The sequence below is a fragment of the Urocitellus parryii genome, chromosome 3 (genome assembly GCF_045843805.1).
Source record: "Urocitellus parryii isolate mUroPar1 chromosome 3, mUroPar1.hap1, whole genome shotgun sequence".
In the NCBI taxonomy this organism is placed as follows: domain Eukaryota; kingdom Metazoa; phylum Chordata; class Mammalia; order Rodentia; family Sciuridae; genus Urocitellus; species Urocitellus parryii.
In genome coordinates this window covers 76366957-76388926 of record NC_135533.1, presented here as the reverse complement: position 1 = coordinate 76388926, position 21970 = coordinate 76366957, and the positions used below count along the sequence as shown (strand labels likewise).

Genomic DNA, 21970 nt, shown 5'->3' with positions numbered 1-21970 from the left:
TTATTTGCCAGTCCAGCCAGCTGGTGACAGACCCCTATAGCCCAACCAAGAATGTTAACCCTGCCCTTTGAAGAAGTGGCAGCAGTTGTTTCCACTAGAAGACGGTCTCCCCTTAAGAAACCCCTTGCAGATTTTCTATAGGTGCAGCACTCCACTCTCAGGGTGTCTACCTGGCAGTCTGCTCCAATTTAATCTTTTATTATATGCAGTGTGGTCTTTCTAGGCAGTTAACCTTACAGATTCAAAAAACCAAAAACTTATTTTAAAACATAGAACTTAATTTTTGTTTACATTTTTATTGAGCTATCACTGTTAACAATTTCCATATTTTAATGTCTTTTTTGTTTTCTTAACACTTTGACAGATTTCTGAAAATACTGCTTGCATTAAGAAAGGCTTTTCTAAACATACATTGGAGAAAAGATAGCCTCTTCAACAAGTGGTGCTGGGAAAACTAGAAATCCATATGTAGTAGATTCAAACTGAACCCCTATATCTCATCCTCCACAAAACTCAACTCAAAGTGATCAAGGACCTTGGCATTAGACCAGAGACACTGTGCTTACTAGAAGAAAAAGGTAAAGGTTCAACTCTATCATGTCGGCTCAAGAATGGACTTCCTCAATAAGACTTCTAAGCACAAGAAGTAAAATCATCAATCAATAAATTGGACAGTATCAAACTAAAAAGCTTCTTCACAGCAAAGGAAATAATCAAGAACATGAAGAGAGCCTACAGAATGGGAGAAAATCTTCGGCACCTGCACCTCAGATAGAGCATGAATTTCCAAGATATATAAAAAACTCAAAAAAATTAACACCAAAAAAAATGCAATCAATAAATGGGCAAAGGAACTGAGCAGACACTTCACAGAAGAAGTACAAACGGTCAACAAATTTGAAAAAAAATGTTCAACGGCACTAGCAAATAGAGAAATGCAAATTAAAACTACACTAAGATTCCATCTCACTCTAGTCAGAATGGCAATTATGAAGAATATAAGTAACAAGTAATGTTGGTGAGGATGTGGAGAAAAGGGTACACTCACACATGGCTGGTGAGGCCGCAAATTTGTGTAACCACTCTGGAAAGCAGTATGGAGATTCCTTAGAAAACTTGGAATGGAACCACCATTTGACCCATTATCCCACTCCTGGGCATATACCCAAAGGACTTAAAGTTAGCATACTACAGTGATGCAACCACATAAATGTTTATAGTAATTCAATTCACAATACCTAACCTATGGAACCAACCTAGTTGCCCTCCAACAGATGAATGGATAAAGAAAACATGGCATATATACACAGTGGAATATTACTCAACCATAAAGAAGAATGAAATTATGGCATTTGCATGTAAATATATGAAGCTGGAGACTATCATGCTAAGTGAAATAAGCGAGTTTCAAAAAACCAGATGCTGAATGTTCTGATATGTGGATGCTAACCCATAACAAGGAAGGGAGGGAGGGGAACTATAGAAGTTCACTGTATTAGACAAAGGGAAATGAAGGGAAGGGAAAGGGTATGTGAATAGAATAGACAGTAGAATGAATAGGACATAACTTTCCTAAGCTCATATATGAATAATTGACCAGTGTGATTCCACATCATGTATAACCACAAGCATAGAATCAAAATTGGATTGGATTGCATTCCATGTAGGGATAATTTTTGAAAATGCATCTTACTGCCATGTATTATCTAAAATCAACAAATAAAAAAATGATTAGACATATACCCAATGGAAATGCCTATCTATGTTTACCATGTAAAAGAATGTTTACAACAGCATTATGTGCAAACTGGAAACAATTCAAATATGTATAAATAATTAAAGAATAAATAAATAAATAAAAGGCCTTTCTATATTTGCTTATGCTAGTTTACTTTTTATTTGGTGCATTTTAATCAGAACAATTTACACATACTCCATCTACAACTTTGTGCTTTCTTCTGATCTTTCATGATGTTTCCAGTTATTTTTATTAAAATGTTTTTATAAAATATATTGCACTCTTACATGAAACTCCTCAATGGCTCTCATCTGTCAAATATTCCGTAAAGCCCCAGTCTGTGACCTGGCTCTTGCCTGTAGCTACAGCTTCACCTCTTTTACTGTTGCTACCTTTAGCATGGAGTTCTTTACCCTAAAGGTTCCCAGCCTCCTGTCACAGAAACATTCAAAACCACCAACACCATCCTTTGGTAAATATTCTTACCATCAAGTCCTTGTCCAGCGTCTGTATGCTGAGAAGTGTTCAATGCCCAGTGCAGCTGACGTTGAAATTCAGCTCGGTCTTCAGTATGGATAAGTTCATACACGCTCTGATGTATTACATCAGACTGAAGAAAAAGGACAAAGAAATTAATCAACAGCACTGACTAGGAAATTATATGGCCTACAGAAGTAATTTCAAAACCTATTTAGTGGTGATGAATGTAAATAAAATGATTGCCAAAGCTTCCTGTCATCCAAAGTAGGAAAAGCTGGAAAGAGAGACTAGCATGTAACTGATAAACTCAATGCTACCTGCCATCAATTTCCTCCATGAATGCTTTTTTTCAAATAGATCACCTCCCCATTCCTTAAATGTACAATATTAAGATCTGCTTTTGTTCTTTATCCACTTATTGATCTTTTACATCTGACTTCTTCCATGAATACTTCCATTAACACCCAGGTCTCTTTGACTTCTTTACTCTTAATAGTATTCGTTTTGTATTTCCTCCACTGTTCCCTAAAAGTTTTCTTAATATATTAAGTTTTTGATACAAGCAGACTCCGTTTGTGTAAAGGGATCATGTCTTTACCATATCACGTCCCTCATTCCTCTTGCCTCTCTGCATTTACATCAGTGCTGAGCTCCTTCCTTTAAATTAGTTTTCCTAGTTTTTTTTTTTTTTTTTTTTTTTAGTGCAATCATGGTATGATACATATCTGCCATCAGATACAGGATTACACACAAAACTTTCATGAAATAATTTTGTGTGTGATGATATTGTGTGCTCTATATTATTATTCCATTTCATTCTAAAAAAAAGGTTGGATAGTGATCTGATATATAAACTGCATTATTATCCATTAATGGGTCACAAGTAGCAACTTTAAAAATGGTGGCTTAAGGGGCTAGAGTCGTGGCATGTGTGAGGTCCTGGGTTAGATCCTCAGCCACCGCATATAAATAAATGATAAAAAAAAATGATAAAGATCCATTGACAACTAAAAAATATTTTTGAAAAAATGGTGGCTTAATCTACCACATGTGTCTCAGGTACTGAAGTTTTCTTAAATCCAGGCAATGTGAATGCCTGAGAAGTTAAAATGGAACACAAGTTAAGAGTTTCTCAATTGATATGAATCATGATGTCAAATCACGGTTAATATGATTATGTAATTCATTAAGTTTTAAACAAACTTTTTTATGAACATTAATATATTTCTTTTAAAATCACAGAAAACTAAAATTTAGGTTTTGACAATAGCCAGATTCTATTGCTTTAGTCATTAAAATTTAAATCTCTCTAGGAACTTAATCTACTAGCATTAAGTTGTCTCTATGCCATCCATTAGGCAATTGCCAGAATTATCACCTAAATTACAAATTAAAGCACACACATTCCTTTAAATAAAAATCTTTAGTCCATTGTGTTGATAATATAGAAAAAACCACAGTCTGTATAAGAACATTATATAGACAATGTTATTCAGTCCAGCAGTCTGTGAGAATGTCAGAAATGCAAACTGAATTAGAATATCTGGGAATGGAGCACAAAGATCTTATCAACTTCTTTAGGTGATTCTTGTGCACATGTAAGGTCTAGATACATAAGAACAGCAAGCATTTGAATATACTTACAATTTGTTCTCAAATCATACCAGATGTTCTTGTCCATTAAATATGCAAAATACTTTACAACTCCATTTATTCACCCTTCCTTTCAATGCTGTTAAATGAGCCAAATGTCGACTTCCTCCAATGACTTCCAGATTACTGCTTACAGTGCTTCTAATTCAGCTGGGTTCCCTTGTACAGCCATCTGATCACTACACATTTTTTAGTTTGGCTTCAATCCATTTCCTTTAGAGTATTTTCCATAATCCACATAAATCATAATTTATGTACAAACCATGACATTTTACATGTACCTTTTCACAGCACCTCACTAATTTCACAGTTGTCATATGTCTTCTGCGAACCATGTTATTTGATGGCAAATATTTTCTTTTTTGCTCCAATAAACTCTACTTGCCTTAAAGTTTGTTATATGAGATTACTGATTAGTGAAACAAGAAACACAATATCCACTAGTCATACAAAATTTCAGGATATCACAGTGCTATAAATTATTAGTATTAAAAATATTGGCTGCAAATATAGCATTTTATTTTTATACCATCTATATATTTTAATTGATATTTTATGTATGCAAATGGTTAACTCTGTCCCTGAACTGCAAAATATAAGCAGAAAGTTCATTTTCTTAAAAAGTAGTTTAAATAACAAAAATATACTTACTTGCTGAAAGCCCAGGTAATCTTGTATAGTAGAAGAAGCATAAAAGACCAAAGCATCTGTAGTGACAACCAGCACAAATCCATTCAGAGCCTACAAGGGAAAAATGTTGTAAAATTAGTAATGGAAATTTAAATTTTTATAAATACTGTCAGAGAAAGGCTATTATTTTATCTCTGAAAAATCTCTTCAAAATGATTAAAATTATATCTCACAAACATAGACATACCACATACCTTGGTAAAAGAAATTTATACTTCTGATTTGGCAGAGAAAAAAGAGCTCAATTTAAAGCTAAGCCCCAGAAACTTTAATTGGTTTCCTATTTTTCCTCATATTTTAGCTTTTCTGAAATTTAAATATGTCATACCTATCTTTTTTTTTAAACACAAAGTGTACAGAAATCATTCACTATTATCCATCACACTACTTTTTTTTAGAGAAAAACAGCAAGTAAAGATGCAGACTTTGGGATTTTTTTCAAGATGGGAGAATAGAGGAAGTTGCTTTCCTGGCTGTTCTGTGGAGTGAAACAAAGAAAGCAGATAGGCAACTACTTCTCAGCAACGTGGGTGAATGGAAAAAAAAAAAAAAAGTGGGGATGTTACTGGAATTTAAAACTGGACATTCAAAGCGGATCAGGGACTTAGGAGATTGAATATAATAAAACAGGGAAGAAAGCACCAGCACCAGCACCAGCTGCACAGCCACTGCTGCTGCTGGGCCAGAAGTACCAGCCAGAGCTGCCCTTCTCTGAGCAAAGTGGAGCCATACGGGAATTAAAGCAACCCACATTTTTAGGAGGCCTGAGGCGTGTCTGGGTACAGAGCAAGGATTCTGCCCAACTAAACTGAAAGGTGCGCTGCACAATATCCTTGTGCAGGAAAGAAGCCACCATCTCTCCAGGCAGCCAGTGAGGAACAAAGGAAGGACCCATTTTGCAGCCATGATGCAGGGGATGGTAGCTGAAGGAGCTGATTCCTGGCAAAACCGAGTTTGGCCTAAAATACAGGCCCAATAAACACACTGAACACCAAAGAGTATGATTAAGTGACCAGGAGAAAATCAAACACGGAGAGAGGTTTACACAGGAGAAAATTGATCGTGGAAACCCATCCAGCTATACCCCTCCCCCTCCAACTTAGGTGCTTGCAGGACCAGCTGAGAGACACACCTCTGGTTGGGGATTTGGAAGGCTGCAAGTGGGAGAGAATGAGTTTGGAGACTGAACCCAAGACCAGGAAATGTGGGGGCTGCATGTGTCACAGGGGACTAGGAAATGGCTCCTCCACCAAATGAACAGAACCCAGGAGAAATCCCTGGGTTACAGACTTCCAGTGTGGACTAGCAATTACTGCACCCTGGAGGTGAGCTGATTTAAAATCTCCAGATCAATTGGCATTCATTAAAGAGCCTGGAGTCCACCTAAGCCTAAACCCTGCCTCTAGGAATTCCACCTACAGGATAATCTCTCCTACTCCAGTAATCTGGAGGGTGGAGCATCATGCTCCAGATGACCCCACCTAAAACTGCTGAGAAGCAGCTGAGAATCTCTTGAACTCCAACAGAAAGAATTCTTTAACTTTTCATCAAGAATTATTTTTTCTTTTTTTTCCCTTTTTTTCTCTGTTTAATTGTAATCTTAATGGTACACAGACATTTACACAGCCTCATATTTGTGTTCTCATTTCTAGCATTTTTGAAGCCAGTTATGTTTCATAGATCAGTTTTTTGAGGACTAGAATATTTGATTAGTATATTTTAGGTGTTTTTTTTGTATTCTTTTATTTTTGTTTTAAATTTTAAAAAATTATTACTTTTTATATATTTTTTCTCTTACCTATTTCCCTTGGTTCTCTCTCTTTTCTTCTGCTAACACCCAATCTCTATTGTCCTCTCTTTCACTCTCTTTTTAATTTTTTACTTCCATCTTCTTTCCTCCCTCATAATCATCACATCCTATATCATTTCTGCTCTCTCCCTATGCACCATTCAAAATTGTAAACCCTTTTGCAAACTTACTGTTTTTATTATTGGCAATAACTGATCAGATCATTTATGTTTATTGTATAATTAACATTGTAGACATCATAGGAAGAACTATTTGGTTTAATGTTGATTAGTTGTTGCTATTATTTGTCTCCCCCTTAACAGTGAAGGACTGGAAAACTTCAGGGACACTATAAGTCCACAGGGTAGAATTTCTGACACCTCAGATCCATACTGTAAAATGGGTAGACACACAAACAGAATGAAAAAGCAAAGGAACATAATAAAAAAAAAAGTTATTTTATTATTTCATTTTGTTCCATACAAAATAGTAGTAATTTAAGCTAATCTAGAAAGTAAAATATTTAAATTTTTCTTTATTTGTCTTTATTAAAAACAAAGGAAAAGATTTCTAATCCAAAATTTCAGGCCATTTGGTATACTGCACCTCTGGTACTCTCCTTCACATTTTAGTGATTACTAGCTCATAACTACAGGTTGAAAATAAGAAGCAGATGGCTTTATGATAACTATATATATGAAATATGCTATTTTCTCATGTCTTCAATGTTTTCATTCATTTTCTTCACAGAGAGAACAGACACGCATGGCCCTAATCAAATCACAGTGTGTGATGCTTCCTACTGACCAGCAGTTGAAAAATGGTATCAAACACAGTCTGTAATGGGTGGGCTTATTTTAACGATGGAAGCTTTCCTATTTTAGGTAACAAACACATAGATTTCTAGCTTTGCATTAATATTATTCTTATTTATTATGTTTCATTGGTATAAGATATATCATACAGTTTGAATCATAATTTAAACCAATTTAACAACTGTTGTATTAATTAGTCCATATTTTCACTTGAAATAAAGAACTTCATTATCACCTTACTATATAACCGTAAATGTGTTATATCACATTAAGTGGCAATTATTGGAAGGTTTCCCTGTGACCTGAATAAAGAGTATATATTTTAGCTAACGTAAACACAAAGATTCTCAGCTGGGTGTTGAGAGAGGAATTATGTTTGAATATTTTCAATTTACTTAACATAATGGAAGCAGAGTTAATTTTTGCTATCAGCAATTTGGGCACAATTATAGAATAGTAATAAAAACATTACCCATTATTAGGCTATACTGCAGCATTCAATGAATGAATTTATAGAATTACCAAAACTTTTGGCAGCTTTTTGTTACAATAGTAAATTGAGTTCTTCCATTCGGTTCACTATATGGAAGTATAAATTATCATGTAATGGTGACAATTAGACATGGCACATAGCTCCATTCTATCTTCAACGAAATAAATATCTGAGAATGCTAAATGAGAATCTAGCATACTCTCAGTTCTAAGAAAAAGAAACTACATTTAAAAAAATCTATTTAAAATACTTTTACAGACGGATCTATCAGAAACTCTCCCAGATCTAAAGCATAGAAAGAAGGCTTGCAGTTGTTGAGAAAAATCTATGTAACATATTAAGAAGCCACATACATTTGCTAAAACTAAATGTAAATTATAAGATAATATATTTAAAAACATAAAATTTGTGTTAAGAATAATTTTTAAATTTTAAGTAAATATAGTTAACTATTTTAATTGAGCCACATTCCTGAAAAAAGTGCTTATAAATCCAATGTCTTAAGTGAAAATCTTTAAAATAAGCTAGAGTTCTTCCTATTTGTAGAAACCTAACAGAGGGTGATTAGAGGGTGACCTCTAATTAATCTACTTCACATGATTCCATTTGGTCACATTCACACTACTGTTGCAATTCAGATGAAAGTGGCAGAGAGCACCAGCCAAGTACTACATGAGCTAGGAATCAATAAAGATTAATTGGTTAATCTTGCATTTTCAATTGCTTTTATTTTAAGATACTGTATTTACCTGTAATAAGAATTCTCCTTCTTGCAAGTTCAGGCCTTCTCTGAATTTTCCTCTACTGCTATCCTGGCTTCCATTTCTGTCAGTGGGAGAGGATTTTAATGCAACTGTAGGAAAAAAAAAATGACATAGTAGGTAGATTTTAAAATAATCACTATTAAAAGTTGTAACAGAAAACTTCTGAACACCAAAGAGACAATTTGAAATACTGGTGTCTACAGACACAATCATGATGTAAATAAACCTTTTCACAATGCATGATTTCCAATTCTATGCTCATAACAAAACTGAAGGAGCTAATCAAATTGTCAGCAAGTTGACAGACTGTTTAAAAATAGTTTTTCACGAACTTATTCTATATGATTTTTACCATACAACTTAGAAGTTCCAAAGAACTGCATGATGCTGCCGTAAGTACTCTCTTCCTGCCCTTGGTCCATTCCTATTCACTTATATTTATGAGACTAAATTTCCACAGACTGTAACCTATAAAAATGATTTTAACATCTAAATATCAGGGAAGTAGTGGCAGTGAGGATAAAGAATCAACCATCTCTTATTAGGAGATGCATCTCTAAGTAAAGTTTTGAATCCACTAGTCTAGTTTTGGGGTAAAAACTATTAACATTGTTATTAGCTTCATGTTATATTCATAAATCAACTCATGGAACAATCATATATGAAGGGAAGACTGATGGCATAGAGAAGGCAGCATGTTATAATGCTCTCTTGCTCTGTGTGTGTGTGTGTGTGTGTATGTGTGTGTAGGGGGCATTTGTTTGGAAAGCAACACAGCTGAACAGAGATAATAATTATAACTACCATTCTACCAAACATTTTCAAGTATGATCTCATTTAAAAGCACATGACTATTGGTATCTGATGAGCACATATCTTAGCTCTGCTATTTACTAAGTGTGTAAGCTCTTTGAGGATGTTTCCTAAAACAAGTGGTCATTTTTTAAAAAGTCCATCCTATACGGTTTTGGGGAGGAGAAATAATAATATGTGAGGTTCTTGATATATAGTTGATCAACAGTTCAGTAAATTGTAGCTTTAATTATTAGTATTTCCTGGTGCTTAACAGTCATCTTATTATAAAGCATAATCTTTTAAGTACTTCAAATTTTTATCTTTCCATTTTTCTGACTCTTTTGTAAACTGTGACATTTAAATAAAAGAAACCATTAAACAAAACCACCTTGGCAGTTCTCTGAAGACTCCTTATTTCATTAGATCTTTATATGCCAAAAGAGTTTGGCTCAGTGAAAAGCTCGATTTACTAATAGCAAGGTTTTTCTCTCAGTTTCAGCAAATCATCACACAACGTATTTTCATGTTTGCAGTGTATTTTTTGATAAATCAATGCATGTGTCATACAAGAATCTTAGGCCAAGTTCTTGCCTTTGCTGAAGTTGAAAGACATCTCACTGAAAGAAGAGACCAGAGCTTGGCCTCTGAATGTAACAATTTTGAAAAGGCCAGAGAACAGATTTCCTTAGGCCAAAAAATTGGTTGAACTAAACTGATCTAACAATCAATCAAGACCAAAGGAAATACTTAAACTTTTCTCCCTGAAAGGTAGTAGAGAGAATGGCTTTTCTCCCCTTTCTGTTCTGTAAGTTACATCGTTATTGTTGTTTCTTGCTTTTTAATGGCCAAATTTGCTTGAATGTACTAAAACTTTACAATGCCGTTAACTAAACTCAGTTCCTTTTCCAGATGCTCTAGTATGGGGCATGATTTAAAGTCACACCAAATAGGACATATTGTTAAAGAGAAAATAACAAAACCCACCCAAACCTTCACATACAAAATCAGCCTTAAAATGGACAGATGATAATTGCCAAATTTAAATGGCTAGAGCAATAGGAATATCTTAAAATAATTTTTTAAAAAAAACTTTCTTCTTTTTTTTCTTTTTTTAGCGAGAGAGATAATTTTTTAATATTTATTTTCTAGTTATCGGCGGACACAACATCTTTGTTTGTATGTGGTGCTGAGGATCGAACCCGGGCCGCACACATGCCAGGAGAGCGCGCTACCCCTTGAGCCACATCCCCAGGCCTTAAAATAATTTTTAACCAATGGAATTGATGTCAGTTCCAAGTAGAGTTACTGATAGGAGACAACAACAGATAAACATTGGGAGATGACTTCTTGACCACTGAGAACCTGAATAAGAAATTAAAGAGACTATTTACCTCAGAGTAACTTACAATTTGTTTTGGGGCTTGTACTAAGGTATTTGTTAATGGAATTAGATGTGAGACCCTTTAAGAAGGACATATAAGCTAAGGAAATGAAGAACTAGAAAAGAATGCTAAAAATATTAAGTGCTAGAATGGGATTTAAGTAAAATGTTATGAGAACTTATGGGTGAAAAAATAATAGGATCAAATTTTCTCTAAATAATTCTTAAAATTCTAAATGTTGAAAGGGTAATATTTACTACAGTACTATTTAATTAATATAACAATATAATAATTCTTATAATTCTAAATACTGAAAGGGCAATACACACACACATACACACACACACACACACACACATATACAGAGCTTAAGTAGGAAAAATGACCACAAGAAATAGACGAATTCTAGATAGGGCAGAGGGGTGGGAGGGGAAAGGAGGGTGCAGGGGGTTAGTAATGATGGTGGAATGTGATAGAAATCATTATCCAAAGTACATGTATGAAGACATGAATTGGTGTCAACAACTTCATATACAGAGATACAAAAAAATTGTGCTCTATATGTGTAACAAGAATTGTAAAGCATTGCACTGTCAATTATTTAAAAAATAAAATCAATAATAAAATAAATAAGAATTATTTAAAAAAAGAAAAAAGAAAAGTGACCACAAGTGTATATAAATGCATTTGGGAATCATCATTGATAGGTTATACCAAAAAACACACAAATAAGTATTTCTGCTGTTCCTGATAGTCATCAGTAAAGGCTTTAAGTAAATATGTGTAAAGATGAGTTCAGGAAGAGTGCCCTCCCTTGACAGTTCCATCTAAAAGACACTACTGTGACATTTTAGGAAACTGCGCTGGCTGCTCCACCAGATTATGCAATTTTTACCCTTCCATAAACTTTCCCCTCATGTTCTTGAGCTCATACCTACTACTCTCCCTTCTTAAATCATCAAAAGCTATATTAATTAATACCAGTCACTTTCATGTATGTATTGGTTGCCTTGATTGTAAAGCAACGGAAGAGTAAGATGGTGACAGCACTATTTCTGACCATCAGAGTGACTTTAAATTTATTACTTAATAGCAATAAATGACACCAAGCACATACTCTATGCCCAGTACTTATGTTTTATTTAATTATTAATGCCTTATGATGCTGGCATTGTTTTATTGGAATATGTTAGGAAATCGAGACTTAGGGAAATTTAAGATCTTTTCCAGATTCTTAAACAGAGTTTTAAGTGGTACAGCCTGGACAAAATCCCAGGTAGCCTGACCCCTGTGTGTGTGGTGGTTTTTCAACTTCCTGCCAGAGAGAGATAATGAACTCTAAACTGAGTTTACATACTCTGAAACCATCATGGAAAACTTATAATAAATTGCACATCAGTGGGGTCTCGATTTAACTGAGTACTTTCTCATCTCATAGGACTGCTATGATGACTGACTATGAGATACAAATTTGAAAGTACTTCATTCAAAACTGCAAACCATTATATAAATCATATGCCTAATAGGATATATAACACAATTTAAACAGTACACCACTGAAATTAAATGTATGACAGTTCACATGAATAGAATATAACATCAGAAATCAAGTCATTAGCTAATTCTACTACTTGGGAAGCATCTGTTGTACTGTCACAGACATTTATTAAAATGTTCCCCATTAGTGAGATATGTGCAACCTTCCCAAGCAAAAGGAATACAGATACAATGAAATGCCAAGAAATTTCAACTATTTCCTCATTGAGAGGTCTCCAAAGGAATTACAAAATACAAATAGGAATTAAATCTAATCGATGATGGAATTTAGAATATAAATATATTATAGCATTAAGAAATACATCATGTTCCAAATGATTACAGTCTTATTCCTACATGCATTTAGTCATTTCCATGTTTCTTAATATACTACTTTCCTTCCTTATACATCTAGGTTCAGATGTCCATCTCCTGATAAGCCAAATACTTTCTCTTAAAAAAATATGCTTTGAATTGTTCAAAAAAGAAAATTCATGAGGAAGAAATATTGGTTTGTGGTAGATATATTTGTATTTTGTTATTATAGTTTGCATTTAAACAGAAAGATTCCATGATAAATTTTGCCAAGGAAAAGCATATGCCCTTTAAGTCCCTATTCACTGCTACAAATTCAATTCATTTTACAATAATATTTGTCATTCCTATTATTACTTTGACAGGGAAAATTAAATTCCATTCCCACGTTGATAGAAGAATAAAAGAGAGCAAAACAATGACTAATTATAAAATTCAACCTACCACATAAACTTTTATACAAGAGAAAAGGTTAAGTACTGTTGTCTTTTTAGCAAATCTAAAAAATAACCACTATTTTCATTCTGAAAAAGTACCTATACAAACAGAGATATGAAAAATTGTTGTATATATGTGTATTAAGAATTGTAAGGCAAAAAAAGAGTACATGTATAATGGCATAATTTGGCATGAACATACTTTATATACAGAGTTATGAAAACTTGTGCTATAAATGGGTAATAAAGAGCAGAATGCATTCCACTATTGTCATGTATGTAAAAAAAAAAGGCCTATTACAACTCTCAAGTGAAAACTGACTTTCAAAAATGTTACTTTAATATTCCTCCAGTTTCATATTCAGTTATATACAATTCCTCTGTAACTTGTTATGCCTCTGCATTAATGGAACCAATAAGATTAGTTAATTTAGCTTTTCAGTATGGGAATGAGTTGTATTTAACTTTTCACATATAGAAAAGCAGAATTCAAACTGCACTTTAACTAACATAATATAACTAATCATTTAGAACAGTGATTCTTAAACTTTGCAAGGCATCAGAGTTACCTGGAAAGCTTATTAAAATATGTTGCTGGGTCCCTGCCCCCTGTAATTTCTGATTCAGTAAGTTCAGGATGGATCCCCACATTCGTATGGATAACAACTCCCAGGTGATGCAGATGACCAGGTGCCACTCTTTATGAGAACAATGACTTAGACCATAAGAACTTAAGAAATAATTTAGAAATATTCTGGATGCAACATCTCCATATTTCCTAAATTAAAATTAACATTTAAAGAAAACACTTATTAATATTACTATTGGAAATAATAACTCTAAAAACAATTTTACAAAGACAGAACCAAAGTATATAACTTAAGACTGAAGCAGGGAAATAACACAATAGCACATTATGTGACAATAACAATTTTAATTATAAAATTTACTTCACAGATCTAGTATGTCCAGGACTAGTCCACTACAAACCTAAAACAGCAGGCAAGAATTATTATCATCCATGCTGAAAGGATGAAGAGTGTGGAACAGTGAGGTTAAAGATCTTACTGGAACCCACAAAATCAGTGAGCTGGACACTGGCATCTCCTACCCACCAGTGTTCTCATTAAAAGACACTCTTTCCCTCTGACCTCCTGAGGCAAGAGATGGGATGCTGCCTCAGAACACAGAAAGCAGGCACTTGTCACCAGACATGATCAAGAATCCAACTGACAACAGGATATTCTGTGAAACGGACAATAAAAGGTGGCCCCACATCACGTGGGAAAACTTCAGGACGGGAATAAAAAACAATGAACAGGAAGAAGTCATTATGGACAATTTTAGGTTCATTAAGTCAACCAATCCAATTTGACTGCTTGCCTTTCACCCTCTCGATGAGGACAACAGAATGATTTTATGACAACCAAGGACCAGAAAATACCCCCTCTTGTATTTACTCTTCAGCATGACTTCCATTTCATTTTGGTTACATTTTCAGGTACAATTTTTCTCTTTCGCCCTGTAACTTAAGAACTTGACACACCAAATGACAGCATCTTAAATGAACTCACCTTAGCACAGTTTCTTACTCCCAAATTTGCTTTCTCCACCTCTGCCCATGCTTAGAAAATCTTAGCTTTGACATTTTCCCTCTTACTCTATATGATCTTCACTTAGAATAATCTACTTACTTTCATGGTTAAAATATTAATAAAACTATTTTACAATAACTCCAAAATCTAAATCTCCAGCTCTGAACAAACAAATGAGTCTGAGCCACTAACTAAAATAAATTGATCAGAAAATCGAAGGCTGTAAGGCAGAATTTAAAAATAATGCATAAATACCATTAACAAAAAGTGACTAGTGTAATGTACCTGTTTGCTTTTGAACTTTAAAATGATTAATTTAATGTTATATGTGAATACAATTTCTAAAATATTAAACAGTTCACAATGCCTCACAAAAGGTCAAAAGGTTAAATGTGTGTATTTGAAAATTTAAGAAAAATAAAAACTGCTTAAAATTGGCTGGCTTTACCACGTCAATGGTGCTGCCTAAAAAAAATGAAAAATGTAAAGGCAAAAATTTATGACTAACTCAACCTCTTCATGGCCAATCAAGGACCTCAGAGACATATAACATAAATTAACAATCAAAGGGAACATATCAATAAATAAATTTAAAAGACAGAAAAGAAAAAAAATGTACAACACACAAATACAACCCATTTAAGTTCAGTCTGAATCTCAGACAGGGATTTGTCACTTTTAAGTATGCATAAAATTACACCAGCAAGCAAATAAACAAGACACAATCAGGAATGAAAGTGTCCTGTATGAAATTATATCATGAAACACTATACTCATTCATAGAATATAATGAACTATATAATGTAAATTGGGATATTTGAAGAAAAAAGAGATTAAGTTCCTGATCCAAAGAGGTCAGAATGTTAAAAATAAGAGCCAATATTTGAATGTGCTCACTCAATAAGAACGTGTTACTATTCTTTTTATTCATTCATGTTTTGGATTATGTTAAAGTCCATAAATTAAAATCTTAAACAACTTCTAGATTTATAAACTTTACTTATGGAAGTTATTATGAATCTTAGAATTAGACTGTCATGTCTTAGAATGGGCATATATGGTCAAATCACTATCTCAGAACGATAATGCTATTGGTAAATGAAACTCAACAAACATTTAATAATTTCAAATATATCAAACTGTTATACAAACAAACCTACTTTGGACATCCCTAGAATTAAGAAACCACGTTTGTTGTGACACTGACTTCTGCAAATTACTTAGCATACTACTGCAGATGACTACTGTATAACTTAAAAATTATAGCAAAGCATGTGAAATACAGAATTTCCATGAATGAAAAAGCAGATATATAAATCCATTAGACTTAATGAAACATCAATCCTTGAGAGCAATTTATTATTTAATTCATTTTTACTGATTATTCAAGCTTCTTGGTACACAGACACACACACACACACACACACACAGTTTTTCAAGAATACTGTTGTAGTTTAAAACAATACAAGACTGAAATTCACATAAATGCACAAGCTGAAGATGAATAAACACAATTGTTCTTTTGTCAAAACCTAATGAACTGGGAATAAACAAAGAATCTGCAAAAGAATGACAAAGAAAAGAGAATTTGTGGGCTTTAATTTAAAATAAATTTCACGAAGATCCATGATAGACAATGAGGTTTAAAAAAAAAAAATGTTAGGCCAGGCACAGTGGTGGATGCCTGTAATCCCAATGGCTTAGGAAGGTGAGACAGGAGAGGGCAAGTTCAAAGCCAGCCTTAGCAATGGAGAGGCACTAAGCATCTCAGTGAGATCCTATCTCTAAATAAAATACAAATAGGGCTGGGGATGTGGCTCAGTGATTAAATGCCCCTGAGTTCAATCCCCAGTACCAAAACGAAAAAAAAAGGTTAGATAATTACATCTAATATCATACCTAATAAATGTTAAATCATCACCTCTAATAAGTTAACTGTATCTTCCCTTCCTTTTGCATATTAAGATTTCATTAATTTAAAATATTCTAGCATATTAATAACTACACTATAAAATGGTGATTATTTTAAGCATGCATAATAAATCAAGACTCAGATGTTCTTCTGCAATACATAGTTCTTAAGCAGAAAACTATTTCTTATGACAATTACAAACGTAGGACTTTAGAATTATACAATCAGATCCTCAAACTCAGTTCTGTCAGACTTAAAGGTAACCTAGACAGGAAATCACCTTTTTGTTTGTAAGTTCCTTTTTACAAAGTAAATTTATACATATGAATTACAAGGATGTCATAAAAATAGCCCATGACGCAGGTATAATGGAGGATGTAAAAGATTTCATAGTTAATGATTACATTTTAATTTTTACTATGAATATTTTACTGAATTAATAAATGCTGCATGACAGGTAACCTCTACTATTGTAGAAATAAACATTTTTCTGCCTTTTTTTTAACCTCATTACATATTTGTTTTTAAAAAGAAAAGATAGGAATTTCCAAGTGTTTACTTTGTTTTCCAAAATTTAATTTGGGGGGTTGCTATTAAAAAAGCAGAACAATTAGAACATAATACCTACATGATAATGAGCATTTAAAAAGGTAATAAGAAAACTTAACTTTTAAAAAATTAATATATACCAAAATTCCTCTAAGAATAAAACATTGCCATACTCATTAGACAGGTCAATAAGCCCAATGTCTACTGGTCTACTGTTTGACAACTGTTAAGAGACACAATATAATAGGAAACAATTCTTCCCATTGACATCAACAATTTCAAAGGATAGGTTGAAATCACCAAAATCACAGTCTCTGTAAATAAACCTCTACTGATCATAGTCTTATTTAAACTTTTAAAATACTTTCTACCTCAGAGATAATGTGATAATTGAGCTTAACATACATATAGTTATCAAAGTACTTTGAACTTTGCCATAATGATAAATGACTAAGTCCAGTTCAAGTACTTAAAAGTTATATTTTAGAATTTTTCAATTAATTAAAAGTACATAAACATTAATGTTATACTCAAATCTTAAGTGTTGCTTTTTAGACAGTAACAGCAATACAGTCATGGCTTCAGAGATTAAGAAGATCCATCCAAGTTGGATTATTTAAACGTGCAATAAATAGATGTATTTTCTTGGAAAAATATCTATTGTTGTAGTAAAACTTGAGTTTCCTTTCTAACAAGATTGTATGATTACTCGTTTATATTGTTCTTTCCGCAGGAATTTACACACCCCCTGTTTGCATCCTGTTATTCATTTTGAATTTCCTTCACTTCGATATACTGTTTCCCTAACAGTGGGAGAGTGGATCCAACTGGGCACAAAATCCCAAGCAATGTCAGCATGCGCAATCTCCTAGTTTGTATTTAGCATTTATTCAGTTTGTAAGGGTGACCTTCAAAATTTTATTCTCTTTGTGCTCTAAAATGTTGTGCTGTCTTCCCTGACCATTAGTGATCTGGAGAAGACTTTGGGATCTCTTTTGATTTTAATCAATATTTTTTCCCCTTGTTTTCCATCTCACTCTACATTCCTGGATTGAACAACCTAAGATACTAAATCAGATGTGTGCACATCATTAAAATCCAAAGAAATACATTTAGATTCTTCCTAAAATTTTGTATGTTTAAATTTTTCCTTCTACAAGGAAAGCAAATAATTATTTAAAACTAAAAAATAAGGGATAATCAAGGCCAAACTAAGACACTGTCAAAAGACTCTGTAACATGCTCATTAAAATACTGATTCCTGAGTTTTACATAAAACCTACTGAATCAGCATATAAGACATCTACCCTAGGATGTGCACTTTAATAAGCTTTCCAGGTAATTTTTAATGTATAGTGAAGTTTGGAACTATTATTATTAAAGATCTAAAATTAAAAGATAATATAATTAATAAAGGAATTAAATGAATAGGTAATGAGATCCTACTGTCAAATACACTGAACGAAAATTAAAAAAAAAAAAACTCATTGAGAGCTGAGAAAATACTTTTTAACAAATGCTGTAACATTCTCTTAAAGATAAATTCTGGAATCTCCTCTGAGGCTTAAATAACAGGACACCTGGCTATTCGTGTGTGTGTGTGTGTGTGTGTGTGTGTGTGTGTGTGTGCGCGCGCTCGCGCGTGCGTGCGGGTGTGCGTCTTTACACACGTACACACATAACATGCTTTAAATGTACATGTCTGTATATCTACATGTTCACATACACACATCTGCCTTGAGGGCAGTAATTATGTTAGTATTTAAATGGCATGCTCCAAGCAGCTTCAGTTCTGGTCCTCTACTTTGAAATAGGAAAAAACTTGCTAGTTTTTTTTTCCTCTTTTCCATAAATGTAGTCTGATTGCTTATTATAAAGGTAAAGAAAAATGATTCAAGTCAGTAAATATTTACCAGAGTCTAAGGACTAAAGCCTTCCATCCTAGTTGAAATACTTAAATTTGCAATACATATATTTTCTTAGCAAAATATCTACTGATAGTAAAAAACAAAAAACAAAAAACCTGAAGTCCCTTTCTAACAAGATTGTATGATTACTCATTACTCAAACATTAAAACTCTCTAATGACAGATGATGTCTTATATGGCATGGAATTCCCCACTACACAATGAAGCAGTAGGCTCAGCATATTAATAAATGCTAAAGATCAACTCAGAATTCCATGAAGCTGTGCCTGGCTGCAAGGTTACGATCTATAGCAGTGACTCCCAAAATTCAATATACATCAGGCCCCACAAGCAATGTATGATTCCATGGGTATGTGTGTGTGAGGAGAATTAGCATTTCTAACAAGTTCCCAGATGATGCTGATACTGCCTGTATGGGTACTACTCTTGCGAACCAGAGATCTAGGGGAAAAGTCCTCAGAGCTTTGCTATATAAGGGTTCCCAGAAAAAAGAAACAACTGAGAAATGATCAGGAAAAACAATATAAGGAATCCAGAGACCTGAGTTCTAGTTTCAGATGTATCACAAAAAGACTAGATAACTAAAACACACACTCATGGACACACTACCAAATACTGCGTAAGTAACCTTCAAGATGAAGGATTCAATAAGATGAAACTGAAAATTCTAAGACTTTTTATTCAAATCTGAGAAAACCATAGTATCTACTATGAAACTTTTGAATATATAATCCTTCCTGAAATCACTATTTGTAAATTGGCATATATTAATAGCCCAGACCACAAGTGTTATACTATACAGCTTTTGTCCAAAAGAAAAAACAAGCAAGCAAACAAGCAAGCAAAAAGATGCTCAGATTAAACACATCAAATCACAGAAATACGAATCTAAAGGGAAACTGTTTTACAATATTCTAAACTCAAATAACAAATTCAAGTATTTGTAAATGTGTTGTCTAGATACTGCCTAGTGACCTAGACCAGCACTCTCAAATCATCTGGGAGCCTATTAGAAATGCAGAATCTCTGGCCACAGAGAATAAGGATCTGCACCTGCACATGATCCCTGGGTGACTGTAAGTACACAGAAATTTGAGAAGCATAGGTACAGGCCACTTGGAATTTCCCATTAATTCATTTACTATAGTTTGTAAAATAACATTTTAAAAAGATAATTTCCTTGAAAAAAATCTATTTTAAATTTATAAACAGATAAAAGAAATTAAGGAATTATTTTATAGGAGAAAGTCCACTGGATTAGACACAAGAGAATGAAGGGAAGGGGTAAGGAGAGAATAGGAAGACTAGTAGAATTAATCGGATATAACTTTCCTAGCCCTGTATTTGAATACATGACCAAGGTTATGACCACATCATGTACAACCACAAGAATAGGATCCTAATTAGAATAAGTAATACTCCATGTATGTATAATATGCCAAAACACATTCCTTGTCATATATATCTAAAAAAGAGAAAATAAAATAAAAAATTAAAAAATTTTTAAAAATAGACAATTTAATATATATTCAAGACATAAAAAAATCACATTGATAATAACTGCTTCACATCGAAACTCTATTTTCAACAAAAACTTCCATATAAAACACTCTATGATGACAAAATACTGTATTATTAAAAAGACACAAATATCACGTAGGCCCTTATCTCCAAACCATAACTTCCATAGTTGAGTAAACTGAGATACAGGGATGCTACCTGTTTTGGTTAAAGTCAAATAGTTTGTCAGTGGCAAAATGGAGAATGAAATCCAATTCTATTAATTCCTATGCTGAAGAGCTCTTTCCAATGAAGATAAAAGAAATAATTATATTTTCTTGCAGTAAACACATAAAGGAGTAGAAATACATATATAATTTTGAAAGGATAAATGAAATAACATACAAAAAATCCAGCAATAATATATCTTTGCCTTCTAAAAAAGAGAGAGTAACTTTAAAAATTAAACTGGAAGATAGAGAACTTGAACATATAATCAGAGCATAACTTCTAGATACATGAATTTCAAAGACTGACAGCATACATCAGTGAAGTGGCTGTACCTGTTTAATGAATGAAACTGGAAAACTGATTTTAGAAATAATTAAATTGGGGTTTGTCACCTAAGTTCTTCTATATAGTAGTAAACAAAACTTTCTTTCACAGATGGCTACTTTTTACAGTTATCAACATAGAAATATCCATATTTAATATAAGTATTTTATGTTGTCACAGAAAAATTAAACCCTGCTGTCATACCATCAAAGAAGCTCTTGGCTCGCAGGTAACTGACACTAAGCCTCAGAACTGAAAGTTTGTCCAGCTTATTAATAACATCTTGGGGAAAAGGCAGCAGGCTAGCCAAACGGTCCAATTCTGTATTAAGTCGGTCTCTATGTCGCTTGGAAGGATTTGACTTGATTCCTTCAGCCGGGATTGGCTTTACTCTGAAAAACAAACAAAATACCATAAAAATCCTTTAAAAAATATAAACCAAAAAATTCTATTGCATTATAACATCTCTCAAATATTTCTCTAATAAAACAAACTTTAAAAATCTACGTCAAGTTTACATAAATCTTGCCCAAATCTTCCTTTCATATCTTAAGAAAAACAAGGGAAAGAGTAAGATTCTTCATAACATTTTATTAAAAAGCTTATGAACTCATCATAGAAAAAATGTTAATTATATTGTATGAATACACTTACTTACTAAACTTCATACATATGAAGTGTTGTAATTCCCAACTGACAAGTGTACTAGGATACTTTTTCCCTCACCCAAACACAGCCATTGTTAGAGGAAAGAAAATAAATGTATAATAAATTATGTAAAAATCATACTTCCTTTGCTATCTTCCATAAGTATCTTAGCATCATTTATGTTATAGATGAATAGAAAAACCCTATTTAAAAAGTTTATCTTCACCATTCCCAGCTTCCTCTATTTATACATTTCATAATCATCCAATAGTAATGATTTCCCAAGCCCTCTTGGTATCTAGAGATGTTCCTGTAGCCATTCAATGTGGTTCTCAAATATTAAAACAGTAATAAATTCAACCACAGTTATTTATATTTGTTTAATTAAAATTAATA

At 33.1% G+C, this 21970-nt stretch overlaps 1 protein-coding gene across 1 annotated transcript in view; it reads right to left on the bottom strand.

Moving 5' to 3' along the window:
- Ahr (aryl hydrocarbon receptor) overlaps window positions 1-21970 on the bottom strand; it is a 45343-nt gene that overhangs the window by 12274 nt on the left and 11099 nt on the right. The window contains exons 2-5 of the mRNA XM_026408527.2: window positions 21131-21318; window positions 8408-8511; window positions 4523-4612; window positions 2225-2348 (exon numbers count right to left, since the gene is read on the bottom strand). Of these exons, the coding sequence (XP_026264312.2) occupies window positions 2225-2348; window positions 4523-4612; window positions 8408-8511; window positions 21131-21318 (506 nt within the window). The remainder of the gene's footprint in view (window positions 1-2224; window positions 2349-4522; window positions 4613-8407; window positions 8512-21130; window positions 21319-21970) is intronic.